The 16,091-nt window shown below is 32.1% G+C and overlaps 1 protein-coding gene across 1 annotated transcript; it reads left to right on the top strand.

Moving 5' to 3' along the window:
* The first annotated feature begins 12,895 nt into the window (after positions 1 to 12,895).
* LOC141824410 (monoterpene synthase 8, chloroplastic-like) lies at positions 12,896 to 15,401 on the top strand. Its single transcript, XM_074711694.1, has 7 exons — positions 12,896 to 13,093; positions 13,184 to 13,463; positions 13,570 to 13,951; positions 14,074 to 14,292; positions 14,398 to 14,536; positions 14,615 to 14,860; positions 14,971 to 15,401. Exons 1-7 carry the CDS (start codon positions 12,896 to 12,898, stop codon positions 15,259 to 15,261), a joined length of 1,755 nt encoding a protein of 584 aa, XP_074567795.1. The 3' UTR covers positions 15,262 to 15,401.
* Positions 15,402 to 16,091: the final 690 nt, after the last annotated feature.

The raw sequence follows: 16,091 nt of genomic DNA, 5'->3' as shown, positions 1-16,091 counted from the left end.
GCTTGTTAGAAGTAGAAAATTTGGAAAATGGTAGAAGGTGCTTGCAGTAACTCAACCATCACTTCTAATGCTTCTTTTCAGACAATTATCCACTAGGCAAGCCAACTTTTGCCATATATTTCATTTATGATCAATTCTCCAATAAAGCAGATTAAATGCATGAATCTACCCTCTATTTCTAGCATACAACAACAACAACAACCAAGTCTTTATCCCACTAAGTGGGGGTGACTATATAGATCCTCCTACGCCATTAGACTCGATCCCCTAGCCAAATAACTTTCTTCTAGAAAGATGCATTTTATCACTAGTCTACTTGAAATTTTAGCAACTGAAGATTTTTATTTTATTCTCCCTCTACTATATAGTAAGCGAATACAAAATATTATTATTCCAAAGTATATTATGTATAATGAGAGCTTTTCAGGAGTACCTTATCTAGGAGGTTCAGCGTGTACCAGTGAGTTCTCAATCCATTTTGTAAGTCCACAAGACTGATTCTTGTGCTTATAGTAGTTGTTGTTCCACTTGGTTAGAATTTTAGAATGAAAAAGAAAGATCAATCAGATATGAGTGCTTGTGTGTAAGTCATCTCTGGCTATGAATCAATAATTCGCTCTAATGGCTAGGAAAGTTTATAGTTTTTTTTTTCTGGATTGTGTCTCCTCACAGGTTCAGGAAGGTACTTTCACTTTTTCTTGTAGCTTCCTCATTGGAGGTGGTAGCTTGTACGAATATATAGAGAGTACATAAGTGTTATTAGGTTATAAATTAAGATAATTATTTACATTCTAATAATAAAAGATTATATAGAGATTATTTTCATAATCCAACAAGGTAATTATTTACGTTCTAATAATAAAAAATTTATAGAGATTATTTCCATAAATGAAATATTATTTTCATAATCTATCTATATTTGCATAATAAGCTTACTAAAACATTAAAACGAATATAGATATATAATAAATAAAAATATAACTATTGAAATTAAAATAAAAGCACAAGTTAAACAGGATCAATTGTCAACAAATAATTAGAGAGAGGGCAGCCGTCTCGTTTGAAAGAAAAAAAAACAGATAATAAGAAACAATTAAATAATTGTTGTGGATGATTTATTGTTGTCTAGCAGGGCTTTTTTACGCAAATTGTTCGCCTGTACGTAATACGAACAAGTTTTAGATATGAAATACAATGATTAAATCAGTAAAAATTAAATATGTTGAGTATAATTATATAAATAAATCCTGATTGATTGAAATCAATTATATATTATTATAATACCGAATATGATAAATCTTGACAATTGAGATTATTATCTTGTATTGGTTCTTTTAATTTGCTGTCGTTATTAGCTTGAGTAAAAACCTAACGAGAGTTCTTAGAGGTCGAATTTAATTATCAATTTGTTTAATTATTATCTAGATAATTAATGGCTTGGTAAATTGATCTTTTATAAAAATATAGGAAATTGATAGTTGATCAAAAAAAATGTTATCAATCTTCATATGTTTTGCTCCTCTAAATGGGGAACACAATCTTCAGGATGCTTGGACATCTGGAATAACCTGGTGGTCGGGCTTGGAAAACTTTTATAAAAATATAGGAAATTGATAGTTGAGCTATCAAAAAAAATGATAATCCCAGTAGCCACATCTCTCGGGGTGGTCGGCCCGGTGGATTGAGTCCATGAGACTGACTGAGATTTATTATTTTTTTTTGTAATAACATGCATGGAAAATTAAATTTTAGATTAGGTTTTTAGCTCCAATATTGTTATAGCTTTGTATGCAGTTTCAATAATTGAGCTAGATATTAGAGATTACTTTTCGACGAGTTAGAAATAAGATTTTGTTCCCAAGCCATAACATCATTCTAGAGATATTACAAAACAACAATGTCTTTTTGTGAATATTTCTAAGCTGCAACGATTTTTTGGAGACGTTCTCGCATGAGATGTTCCCAAATCGTAACGTATTTTTGAGAATGTTCCTACAAGGGAATGTTCTCAAGCCGCAATATCTTTTCGGGATGTTCCGGCACGGGGATGTTACTAAGCCGCAATATTTTCCAAAAATTTTACTTTTTGGTCATGTCTCTAGTCAATATGCATGAACCCAATCAGGTACATATTGTTACAACCTTGTGAGCTAGAATGGGAGGTTAAATAGTTCAACTTACTCAGATTAGATCTATATCGATGAAAACTTCTACGTGACCCAGCCACTCTACGAATACAATACTAACTGCCTAACTTGAATGATTTACTTGGTATTCGTCTCCTTGAAGCGACTAATCTAAGGATTCACACTCAGCTCACCACTTCCACTATATCTTCTCATTCTCGGACAAACCCCGAAGGTGGAGAAACCCTCTTACAGCAGAATTACAATTATTTAAGAACAATAAAAAATTACAAAGAAGAAGAAGAGAAGTTTTACAATGATCTTAATGGATTTGCTTCTTCTTCTTTTATAAATTGCTCCAAGTTATGTAGTTGAACACCAGATGAATTCTTTAGCACGGTAGGAAGAAGACTTAGAGCAAAATGACATGAACAGTGTCCATCAACGACTAATCCTCATCATTTAAATATATATGTTCAGCTTCTTTTAAGATATCAGTTAACTGATTTTCTCATATCCAGAGTCGGCTTAAGGCATAGGCCATTAAGGCCTATGCCTAGGGCCCCAATTTTATTGGGGCCCATTATTATTAAAAAAATTTATTTTAATAAAAAAATTTATATCAATCGAACAACGCATTCGTTTTGCGAGACCGCGGTGTTTCAATTTTCGCAGGGCCACATCATGCCTGCATAGCTACGCATGAGAATTTGATGCCGCTTCATGCATTGGATGCACTACTCACACCTGCACGCCTACATGCATAAGAAGTTGTTGCATGTATGAGAATTAATGCATGGCTGAATTGATATTTAATGTATTATTCTAAAAATAATGATAAAATTAATTAATTTTATATTAATTATAATCATTATATTATTATAAAAATATAAAATTCTATTTATATGTCAATACAAGTAATTTCCTATTCTTTCATCTTATTTTATATTTTCATTTTCTCAAAAGCTAACAGATCAATACTGTGTGCTCAAAAAAGATTAAATAATTTAATAATTTTATCAATTGAAAAAAATTTATTAACAAAACTTAAATATAAAAATTTAATTAATAATTTTACATCTCAAACCATTAGAAAACTAAATTTTATATAAAAATCTATTTTTAAATTAATAATTAGAAAACTAAATTTTATATAAAAATTTATTTTTAAATTAATATTCTATTTTAAAAAAAATTTAAATCCATCATTGTCGGTCCCAAATCTGAATGAAAAAGGGTGAGAAAAAATTTTATATTTAAAAAAAATATATTAAAGATCTAATAAAAATTTAGCCTAGGGCCTCATGGAATCTTGAGACGGCCCTGCTCATACCAATCGACTGATTTAGTCAGCGACAAATAACGATATCTAAACCTTCTGAAATCGTATCTAATTTTGTCAAATTTCAAATTCCAATCTACTGATTTTACTCATTAGTCGACTGTTATGGATAAATTGAGTCACCAATCGAATCAATTCTCTTCTGTTTGCTTCTGAAACAGAATTAGTCGAGTCAATTCTATTATATTTGTTTCCAAAATAGAATCAGTCAACTGATGTGAAGAATCAGTTGAGTTGATTCTAAAATCCATTCGACTGACATGAACATCAATCGACTGAAATTTTGAATCTGACTAAAAAATTTAGTATCAATCGACTGATATTTCCTTCAATCGACTGACACCAATATCAGTCGACTAAATATTACAATCAGTCGACTGATGGAGGTTTTTACTGCATTCATCTAAGTTACCTTCCGCACATCTAATCCGTGATGTGCTCATTTTTTTCTCTTTTTGCCAAGAGTCTGATCGTCGGCTTTCTTGGATTTCATTTGCCTTACATTCAACCTTTTAACTTGTAAGGACTTTCTCTCTCCAAGAGTTCGCTTCTCGATTTTTTTAGGACTTCCTTTTACCTCACATCCGGTCCTTTTACATGTAAGGGTTTTCCTGCACACTTAATGCACAAGTGAGATTTTTATATTGTGCTCTAAGCTTTACTGATGTCAATCATCAATATTATAACTCATGGACATGATTGCATCAACACATATAAGGTATATGACGAAGCAGAAGCTATTAAATCCGTTGATTCACACATGAATACCATAAAGTAATCTTTTAAAATCTATTAATTCGATAGAAAAATATGAAATAGAAAAGCAAACTCATCATTCTAAAATAGGAGACACGAAAATATTATTAATCAACAAAAACTATCTCCAAACAACTAAGGAGACATTTAAAACTTTAATTTAAAAAGATAGAGATACCTTTAAATCTTAAAATTAAAAATTATTAAAAATAAAAAAAATAATCAGAGTTTCTGAAAAGATATTAAATAATATTTTTTTAATCATCCATCATAAGTTTCATCTAATAACTAATATATATTCTAAATCACGTCTCGTTTTAAATTTGAGACAAAAATTTTGATCTCTAGAAAAGTTTACTCTCCGTCACATTTCAGTCAACCTACCGAATCAGTTCAGATGTGATACTTAATCAGGAATTTGTAAATATCCTTAAATATTTGTAAATATTTAATATAAGAATATCCCTAAGTCAGATCCATTACAATAAATAGGTCCAAAACATAAATAAGTCCTATATATATATATATATATATATATATATATATATATATATATACGGTTTTGATATGCCGCGCGACAAATCCTGCGCACCCGTCCGCGACTCCTCCGACGTTCGCTGCTTCTCCGCCACTGTTCACCGTCGTCCGACCACCAACGACCGCCGGACCGGATGCGTTGGAAGGCCAACTCGCCGGCGCTCCGGCCGGATCCGGATTCCCGCCGGATTGTGGCCGGAATCCGGCCGAAATCCGGCCAAAAACGTGACAGAGCCTCTGTTGGGCGATTCCGGCCGAAATCGGCCGGAATCCGGCCGATTTCGGCCGGAATCGCCCAACAGGCGCTGTTGGCCGATTCCGGCGGAAATCGGCCGGAATCCGGCCGAATCACGGCCGGAGACCGGCCGCGGTCGACGCGCTCGGCGCCGGCGCGTCGACCGTGGCCGGTCTCCGGCCGTGATTCGGCCGGATTCCGGCCGATTTCCGCTGAAAGCGCCGAATAAATCCTCTGTCGCGTTTCTGGCCGGATTCCGGCCGGATTCCGGCCACAATCCGGCCGAAATCCGATGCCAATGTGTGCGCCGTCGAGTTGTGATTCCAACGAGTCCGAAATTGCGGCCAACGGTGATCGGACGGCGACGAACGGCGACGATGAATGAAGGGAGGTCGGCTGTCGCGGAGGCTGTCGCGCGGCGTTAAAACAAATGTCGCGCGGCATATCATGTTCCACTACACAAATAATTGAAATTATATGGAATATTCCATAACGCGGTTAAAATGGGGTGTTAATAACACCCTTTAGCTATTAATCCACAATGTGGAAGGGTGTTATAACACCCCTCCATATGAACGCGTTCATGTGACAGTGGAGTGGGCGCCCCTGCCTAGCCCACCCCATATGTATTTTTTTATTAATATTAGAGTGTTATTAACGGGACAGCATTGCAGATGCTCTAAAAGGTATTAACGACGGAATAATAATAGAATTTTTTTGTCGCTAACATCATCTTAGCGAAGAAATTTTAATTCCGTCGCTAAATTTAACGATGGGAATAAAACTCCATCGTTAAAGTTAGAGATGGAATGTTATATTTTCGTCGCTAATATTAGAGACGGAATTTAATTCCGTCGCTAATTAGCGATGAAATTTTATTTCAGTAGCTAAAAGGGCAAATGGAAACACTGTTCTATCAGAGTTCTAGCAATCAAAATTTTAATTCCGTCATTAATTAACAATGGAATGTTTTAATTTCCATCGCTAATTAGTGACGGAATATTATATTTCTGTCACTAATTAGCTATGGAAATATTTATTCCATCGCTAATTAGCGACGAGATGTTATATTTCTGTCATTAATTAGCGACAGAAATTAAAAAATTCCATCGCTAATATTCTAAAAAATTTTATTTTATTTTTGTTTATCCAAATTCTCTGTTTATATTTTCATCAACAATATAAAATTATTACAAGCGATAATTTAACAAAAATAAACAACACCACAATTTCGAATCCAACTATCAATTAATTCTCAATCTCTTAAATAAATTCATGCACGCACAACATCTGAATGAAATTAATTAAATCATAATACAAATACAAATACCAAATATCTAAATACAATATAGTGTATCAAATGTTTAAATGTAATAAGAGAGGTAATCCTTGTCACAACAGATTCTCGTCACAAATTTGTGATGGGAATCTGGACCGTTCGATTTTAAAATAGAAGATTAAATTCAGGTCATCGCAATCATCCATTCAATCTACGGTCTGGATTTAATCTTAACTTTAAAATCGAACGGTCCAGATTCCCGTCACAAAATTTGTGACAGGAATCTATTGTGACAAGTAGCAAATTTTGTCACAATAGATTCCTGTCACAAATTTTGTGACGGGAATCTGGACCGTTCGATTTTAAAGTTAAGATTAAATCCAGGTCGTAGATCGAATGGATGATTGCGATGACCTGGATTTAATCTTCTATTTTAAAATCGAACGGTCCAGATTCCCGTCACAAATTTGTGATGGGAATCTGTTGTGACAAGGATTACCTCTCAATGTAATAAAATCTATGAAAAATATCTAAACTAACCAAGCTAAAATATCCAATCCTGTAAAAAAATAATAAAATAGGATAGTAATAAATCAATAATATGTATCTATTTTGAAAATGTATGTTGAAGTAGCTACTGATAAGGATCATCAGGGTTCTGAGTCTTCTGTGAGTCAAAGTCATGCGGGGGTTGCGGCGTTTGACTCATGTTAGTCATAAAATTGCGCATCTGCTGTGCAATCTCATCGTATCGCAGCTGTTCTCGCCGAGATTCATGAAATGCTTGCTCTAATATCGAGAGTCGATTATTAAATTCTTGATTTTCTTACTCTAGGGCTTCAATCTTAGTAGATGATCCGCTGGGATGACCCCTGGCTCTAGGGGTCATCATATAATCATAGACGACTTTTGCCTGGGACCCTAAACCATAGAGGGTAGAGCTCTTCTTCCTTCCACCGACCACGTCATAATATATCTCATTTACTTAGTTGGTTGAGAAAGTCTGCATCTCACCTCCCTCTCTATCAGGCTGAGATGCCTATGTAACTCTAGCAGTCATTTCAGCCTGTTTAAAATAAATTTATATAAAATATAAAATTAGCAAAATTAATCATTTATAATAGTTAAATAAATTTAAAATTTAAAATCTTATGTCTAATGCATGCGATCGATGATCGATAAATGTGTCATCCTTAGACTTATATATCTTAGTAAGAATCTCCCAACAAGTAGGATGCCGCTATAACTCATGCTCTTGAAGATTAAAAAATATAATTAAATCAAAATCAAATCATTGCTAATTAAATAATTAATTCTAATATAAATATATTAATTATAAACTCACCAAATCTAAAGCATGCTCGATAATGGAACATGATCCAGCCGTATGCTTTGTGAATCCGGTACTAGAGCCAGTCAGCTCAGTATTTTTGTTGGCTCGAGCTGTCGTTGAATTTGACTCCCATCTTTTTGCAACCCAGATGACTTGCTATACATCCAAATCTCAACTGGGATGAAAGATGATCTTACGCCTTTTTTCTGCATTTATACAACATATCTTTGTAGAGTTTGACATATGCATTATTCCATGTTTCTTTAAATATTTCTTTGTGCCCTGACTCTTAGCTATATTTTTTCTGTAAAAAAAAAATTATTCAATTAGTATAAACAAATATAATTTTTGATAATAAAAATGACTTATCAAAAACTCTTGCTAATAAAAGTCCTGCATGTCCTCGTCGACATGCCTCTAAATATAACTTGAAATGCATACTTTCTCGTGAAATTTATTAGATACGTAGGTTGCAATTTTATGAGCATTTGATGTAAAAATACATTATAAAATATATAAACATTAACTTTATATTATAAAAAATTCTATGAATTAAAAAATATTAATAACCTCCCTCCAACTACTCGCATGTGTTCGATAAAAGTGTTTTGGCACCATTATGCAAGTGGAAATAAATATCTTTTATTTTATTAATTGGCGATCATCAAGTTGATAACGACGTGAATTTGAAAAATAATTAACCAAAATCAGTTTAAAGATAAGAAAAAAAAATAAATAATCGATTTTTCTCATGATATATTCAGTATTCAATCTGCAAAGTAAACACTCGCATCCATATCAACCACTAAATATAGTTAATTAAGATGAAGCAGAAACAGATTATATTCTTAATTGAAACACAACTTCCGTGTTACGTATACAATACTCCAATCATTAATTAATCCTTTCCCATATAATAATCCTTTCCCATTATTAAAAATTAGCAATAATACATTACATGAAAATACAATCTAAAAATGCAACATGATTTCTTCCATCCAATTGTCTTTTTTTGTAAGGACCACAAAACATTCAAAAATAATAATTAAAAACAACAATAATATGTCTTGGATGTCTAATTTACTCGTCTATTTTTTAAATAAATTAATTATTGAATTGGGATAGAGTAAAAAAAAAAAATCATATTACATGAAAATACAATCTAAAAATGCAACATGATTTCTTCCATCCAATTGTCTTTTTTGGAAAGACGACAAAACATTCAAAAATAATAATTAAAAACAACAATAATATATCTTGGATGTCTAATTTACTCGTCTATTTTTTAAATAAATTAATTATTAAATTGGGATAGAGTCAAAAAAAAATCATATTACATGAAAATACAATCTAAAAATGCAACATGATTTCTTCCATCCAATTGTCTTTTTTGGAAAGACGACAAAACATTCAAAAATAATAATTAAAAACAACAATAATATATCTTGGATGTCTAATTTACTCGTCTATTTTTTAAATAAATTAATTATTGAATTGGGATAGAGTCAAAAAAATTATATTACATGAAAATACAATCTAAAAATGCAACATGATTTCTTCCATCCAATTGTCTTTTTTGGAAAGACGACAAAATATTCAAAAATAATAATTAAAAACAACAACAATGTGTCTTGGATGTCTAATTTACTCGTCTATTTTTTAAATAAATTAATTATTGAATTGGGATAGAGTCAAAAAAATCATATTACATGAAAATACAATCTAAAAATGCAACATGATTTCTTCCATCCAATTGTCTTTTTTGGAAAGACAACAAAATATTCAAAAATAATAATTAAAAACATCAATAATATATCTTGGATGTCTACTTTACTCGTCTATTTTTTAAATAAATTAATTATTGAATTGGTACAGAGTCAAAAAAAAAATCATATTACATGAAAATACAATCTAAAAATGCAATATGATTTCTTCCATCCAATTGTCTTTTTTGGAAAGATGACAAAACATTCAAAAATAATAATTAAAAACAACAATAATATATCTTGGATGTCTAATTTACTCGTCTATTTTTTAAATAAATTAATTATTGAATTGGGATAGAGTCAAAAAAATCATATTACATGAAAATACAATCTAAAAATGCAACATGATTTCTTCCATCCAATTGTCTTTTTTGGAAAGACGACAAAATATTCAAAAATAATAATTAAAAACAACAATAATATATCTTGGATGTCTACTTTACTCGTCTATTTTTTAAATAAATTAATTATTGAATTGGTACAGAGTCAAAAAAAAAATCATATTACATGAAAATACAATCTAAAAATGCAATATGATTTCTTCCATCCAATTGTCTTTTTTGGAAAGACGACAAAACATTCAAAAATAATAATTAAAAACAACAATAATATATCTTGGATGTCTAATTTACTCGTCTATTTTTTAAATAAATTAATTATTGAATTGGGATAGAGTCAAAAAAATCATATTACATGAAAATACAATCTAAAAATGCAACATGATTTCTTCCATCCAATTGTCTTTTTTGGAAAGACGACAAAATATTCAAAAATAATAATTAAAAACAACAATAATATATCTTGGATGTCTACTTTACTCGTCTATTTTTTAAATAAATTAATTATTGAATTGGTACAGAGTCAAAAAAAAATCATATTACATGAAAATACAATCTAAAAATGCAATATGATTTCTTCCATCCAATTGTCTTTTTTGTAAGGACGACAAAACATTCAAAAATAATAATTAAAAACAACAACAATGTGTCTTGGATGTCTAATTTACTCGTCTATTTTTTAAATAAATTAATTATTGAATTGGTACAGAGTCAAAAAAAAATCATATTACATGAAAATACAATCTAAAAATGCAACATGATTTCTTCCATCCAATTGTCTTTTTTGTAAGGACGACAAAACATTCAAAAATAATAATTAAAAATAACAACAATGTGTCTTGAATGTCTAATTTACTCGTCTATTTTTTAAATAAATTAATTATTGAATTGGGACATAGTCAAAAAAAAATCATATTACATGAAAATACAATCTAAAAATGCAATATGATTTCTTCCATCCAATTGTCTTTTTTGTAAGGACGACAAAATATTCAAAAATAATAATTAAAAACAACAACAATGTGTCTTGGATGTCTAATTTACTCGTCTATTTTTTAAATAAATTAATTATTGAATTGGGACAGAGTCAAAAAAAATCATATTACATGAAAATACAATCTAAAAATGCAACATGATTTCTTCCATCCATTGTCTTTTTTGTAAGGACGACAAAACATTCAAAAATAATAATTAAAAACAACAACAATGTGTCTTGGATGTCTAATTTACTCGTCTATTTTTTAAATAAATTAATTATTGAATTGGGACAGAGTAAAAAAAATCATATTACATGAAAATACAATCTAAAAATGCAATATGATTTCTTCCATCCAATTGTCTTTTTTTGTAAGGACGACAAAACATTCAAAAATAATAATTAAAAACAACAACAATGTGTCTTGGATGTCTAATTTACTCGTCTATTTTTTAAATAAATTAATTATTGAATTGGGACAGAGTCAAAAAAAAAAATCATATTACATGAAAATACAATCTAAAAATGCAACATGATTTCTTCCATCCAATTGTCTTTTTTGTAAGGACGACAAAACATTCAAAAATAATAATTAAAAACAACAACAATGTGTCTTGGATGTCTAATTTACTCGTCTATTTTTTAAATAAATTAATTATTGAATTGGGACAGAGTCAAAAAAAAAATCATATTACATGAAAATACAATCTAAAAATGCAACATGATTTCTTCCATCCAATTTTCTTTTTTGTAAGGACGACAAAACATTCAAAAATAATAATTAAAAACAACAATAATGTGTCTTGGATGTCAAATTTACTCGTCTATTTTTTAAATAAATTAATTATTGAATTGGGATAGAGTAAAAATAAATCATATTAGGAAATGAAAAAAAATATATCGAGAGGGACAATTGTGTCATGATCCTTGTAAATATCTTATTTCTTTATTTGACTAAATTTTAATTTTTTATAATAGTGTTTCTTCCATCCAATTGTCTTTTTTGTAAGGACGATAAAACATTCAAAAATGATAATTAAAAACAACAACTATGTGTCTTGGATGTCTAATTTACTCGTCTATTTTTTAAATAAATTAATTATTGAATTGGTACAGAGTCAAAAAAAATCATATTAGGAAATGAAAAAAAAATATCGAGAGGGACAATTGTGTCATGATCCTTGCCTGTACTTATTCGTCTCCGTTGGAGGACTGTCGTTGCCCTTAGGGCATCTACAACGCTCATTAAAAGAGCGTTAATAAGCCTTCTTTAATCTCTCTCCACATGACGTGGAGGAGTGGTGGAGGAGTAAAGGTTTGAACGCGTTCAAAGGTTTGTTAATGTGGCAGAAGTGGGTCCCACATATTTGATTTTATTTTTTTAAGTGTTATTAACAAAGAGCGTTGCAGATGCTCTTAGAGCTGTCAAACAGGCATGTGGATCAATTCATTAAAAATTGTATGAAATAGGATACATTGACTTATCAATTTGGCATGTTTAAAAATCTTCAATCTAATTTAATTTAAAACGGATTGTGGATTAAACGAACCAATCCACGAGCCTATCAAAAAATAAAAAATATTAAAAATTTTAATTTTAGATTATAGTTTAAATTGATCCCACTTAGTTTCGCCCAAGTTTCATCTTGGTCATGGATAGATCACTTAGGTTCGGATCCATAAGTAGTGACAATCGTCCTATGAAGACTCGCTTTTGCTACGGCTCTGGTAGATTCCCTTAGGCAAGTCATTGCCTATATGAGTTGCCGACTTATTTTTCAAGTTGAAATTGTTAAATTTGAATTTTAATTTAAACGGATCAAATCCATTAATTTATTAAATTTTTTATTTTAATTTTAAGATTTAAAATAAATAAATACACTTTCACATGGATCACGGATGTCATGCATGAAAAAAATGCATGACATCCGTTTTTTTTTTTTTTTTTTTTTTTTGCAGAAGAAAAACGGATGTCATGCATTTTTTTCATGCACTCTGGAAAAATAATAATAAAATAAACCTTCTACAGAAAAACAAACTGTTTTTGTTAGGGACGGGAGAAGGGGAGGATGGAGAAGGAAAAACAAACTGTTTTAAAATTTTCACCTGGCGTTGTATAAATAATGCCCCCAGGCCATCCAGTTCAATGCATCGATCGTCGGATCATCTGGAAATCCAAGCAAAATTTTGGCACTCATCCAGTTAACATGTCTCTTATCCTTGTTCCACCATCATACTTCCCTTTCCGTGATGTCCGGCGATCCACAGCCGCCAAGCAGCCATGCCTCCGACTCGTCCAGTGCACTGCCGATCGGCCATCGCCGGAGGCGGCGAGAAGATCGGGCCATTACCAGCCCAACATGTGGAGCAATGACTACATACAGTCGCTCACTGCTGAGTCTCCGGTTAGGAGAACTCCCTCGATCGAGCTCTATCTGTTTATCTTTCGTTTCGTCCGTACGTTTTAAGCTTAAAATCAAATTTTTATTAATTAGTTGAAGGTGGAGGAGAAGGATCAGGCAAAGAGACTGGTGTTGCTGAAAGAGAGAGTTGCAGAAGTGATATGCGAGAAGAAGGAAGTGGAAGAGCAGCTCCGGTTGATTGACCACCTGCAGCAGCTCGGAGTAGCTTATCATTTCAAAGACGACATTAAGGACTCCTTGAGAAATCTTCACTCGTCTTTAGAAGAGATAAGCTTGACATTTAAAGATAACCTCCACGCCTCCGCATTGCTCTTCAGGCTTCTCAGGGAAAATGGCTTCTCCATTTCTGAAGGTGATCGATCAAATTTCACATCTTTATATACATGTGTTATATATATACCAGTAATATATATAATTGTTCAGAACTAGCTAATTGATCTCTTTCTGAACGTACGAAGACATTTTCGAGGGATTCAGAGATGAGAAAGGCCACTTTAGGGATGGTCTTAAGAACCACACAAAAGGAATGCTGAGTCTGTATGAGGCTTCTTATTATGAAAAAGAAGGAGAGATGGTTTTGCATGAAGCCATGGAGTTCACGACTGAACACCTCAAGAATCTCTTAGAAGAAGGCTCTGATCTGAAGCTTAAAGAGCAAACGGCACATGCTCTCGAACTTCCATTGAATTGGAGGATGGAGAGACTGCACGCCAGGTGGTTCATTGAAGCATGCCAAAGAGAGGTCATGGTCATCAACAACCCTCTTCTTCTTGAATTTGCTAAGCTGGACTTCAACGCAGTCCAGAGCATCTACAAGAAAGAACTCAGTGCTCTCTCCAGGTGATCAATAATAAGCTAATTAATTAAGTTTATAAAACATATATATATATATATACATAGTTCTATATATTATTTAATCAAGCTAAGTACAATTGTATTGTACAAAACTGAATGATATATAGATGGTGGACAAAACTCGGAGTTGCTGAGAAATTACCATTCGCCAGAGACAGATTGACTGAGAACTACTTGTGGACCGTGGGCTTGGCATTTGAACCAGAGCTCTGGAGCTTTAGAGAGGCACAAACAAAAGGAAACTGCTTTGCCACAATGATCGATGATGTCTACGACGTCTATGGTACCCTGGATGAGCTTGAGCTCTTCACTCATGTCGTCGATAGGTGAAGAGAAATTTAACCTCAGAATATATATATATATATACAGAGCTAGAAATTCTACAAGATATATATATACTAAATTACTCCTGCATCCTGTTCATCGATCAGATGGGATATTAACGCGATCGACCAACTGCCAGACTACATGAAGATCTTATTCCTCGCGCTTTTCAACACGATAAACGACGATGGCTATAAGGTGATGAAGGAGAAGGGACTGGACATAATACCTTACCTCAAGAGATCAGTAAGTAGTAATTAATATACATACTCCTTGTTCTTCAGTTTGTGATCATGCATTCATGATTATATTCTTTTGTTTCAGTGGTCAGATCTGTGCAAAGCACATCTGGTGGAGGCAAAATGGTATCACCGAGGCTACACACCCACGCTTAATGAATACTTGGACAACACATGGATTTCCATAACAGGCCCTGCTATCTTCACAAATGCTTACTGCATGGCCAACAACTTAACCAAGCAAGCCTTGGAACGTTTCTCAGAGTACCCTGCCATTGCAAAGCCCTCTTCCATTCTCGGTCGACTTTATAACGACTTAGCTACTTCAACGGTATATATATATATATAGAAGAATTAAAGAGTTTGTTAAAATTAAATCATACAGTTCTGATCTTGCTTTTTAATTGATGTTTAATTATATATATATATATATATATATAGGCTGAAATTGAGCGAGGAGATGTGCCAAAATCCATACAGTGTTGCATGCAAGAGAGAGGCGTTTCGGAGGGGGTGGCTCGTGAGCAGGTGAAGGAGCTAATACGAGGCAACTGGAGGTGTATGAATGGAGATCGTGCTGCTGCGTCTTCCTTCGAGGAGATGTTGAAGACAGTGGCACTGGACATCGCTCGATCCTTGCTATTCTTCTACCAGAATGGAGATGGATACGGTCAAGCCAATGGAGAAACCATGAATCACGTCATGTCACTGCTGATCAACCCTATCATTTAATATATATAAAATGGACAGGGTGGGAATTAAGAAGGATCAAAGGATTACTATATGTTACTTGATAAATATATGATTCAATGATGAAATTAGTGGAGTTGAAAAAAAAACAATCCATATTTAATGTAGATATAAAGTTAATGGGATGCATGTAATTAGGAGTTAATGGTTTGTTTAAGTTACATAATTAGCCTATATAAATAAGCTATTTGTTTTGTCAATGATTAGAGAAAAACATTTATGATCCTCTTAATAAATAAAGCACTTCTATGGTAGAGACAAACTTATCCATTGACTCTATCCTGCAAAAAAATAAAGAGTGAAATTAGCGATGGAAAAAAATAAAAAATTTTCGTCACTAATATCGCAATTTTAAGATGTCTGTGCTAAACTTTTCTTCTTCTCGATCGCATTTTCTGACTCCCAATCTTTCTGACTCCGACGTCCGACGCTCCCCTCGGCTTCCCATGCTCCCACAACTCCTAGAGGTGGTGTTTCCCTCGCTAAAGTGATAGACAAAATTATTATAATAATTTTAATTTTAATTAAATTGATAAAAATATTTTAATATCTATGTTTAATAATTTTGATTAAATTAACATGTTTGTACTGCTATAAGCTCTTAATTGTATAACTTCTATAATAATAATAGAATAAAGATATTTTTAAAATAAAAATGTAATATAATATTCTTTTAATATATTTTTAAATGAAATATTCTTTTTACTACGGTGAAAATAAGAGTTGAACTTTTAATTTTTGCCCAAATAAATCTTAACTCATTTAAAATTATACTAAAAAATATATTCAATAAAATAATACAACTATGGGAC

Source organism: Curcuma longa, chromosome 3 (assembly GCF_044706935.1).
Source record: "Curcuma longa cultivar G26 ecotype Majalengka, Jawa Barat chromosome 3, ITB_CL_G26_1.1, whole genome shotgun sequence".
NCBI lineage: Eukaryota > Viridiplantae > Streptophyta > Magnoliopsida > Zingiberales > Zingiberaceae > Curcuma > Curcuma longa.
The sequence above is the reverse complement of the archived record's forward strand: the minus strand, read 5'-3'. Positions and strand labels throughout refer to the sequence as shown.

Coding starts and splice junctions, on each gene's coding strand:
- LOC141824410 (XM_074711694.1), top strand. CDS start 12,896: ATGTCTCTTATCCTTGTTCCACCATCATACTTCCCTTTCCGTGATGTC. Junction 14,293..14,397: donor TTCACTCATGTCGTCGATAG/GTGAAGAGAAAT, acceptor TTCATCGATCAG/ATGGGATATTAACGCGATCG. Junction 14,861..14,970: donor ACGACTTAGCTACTTCAACG/GTATATATATAT, acceptor ATATATATATAG/GCTGAAATTGAGCGAGGAGA.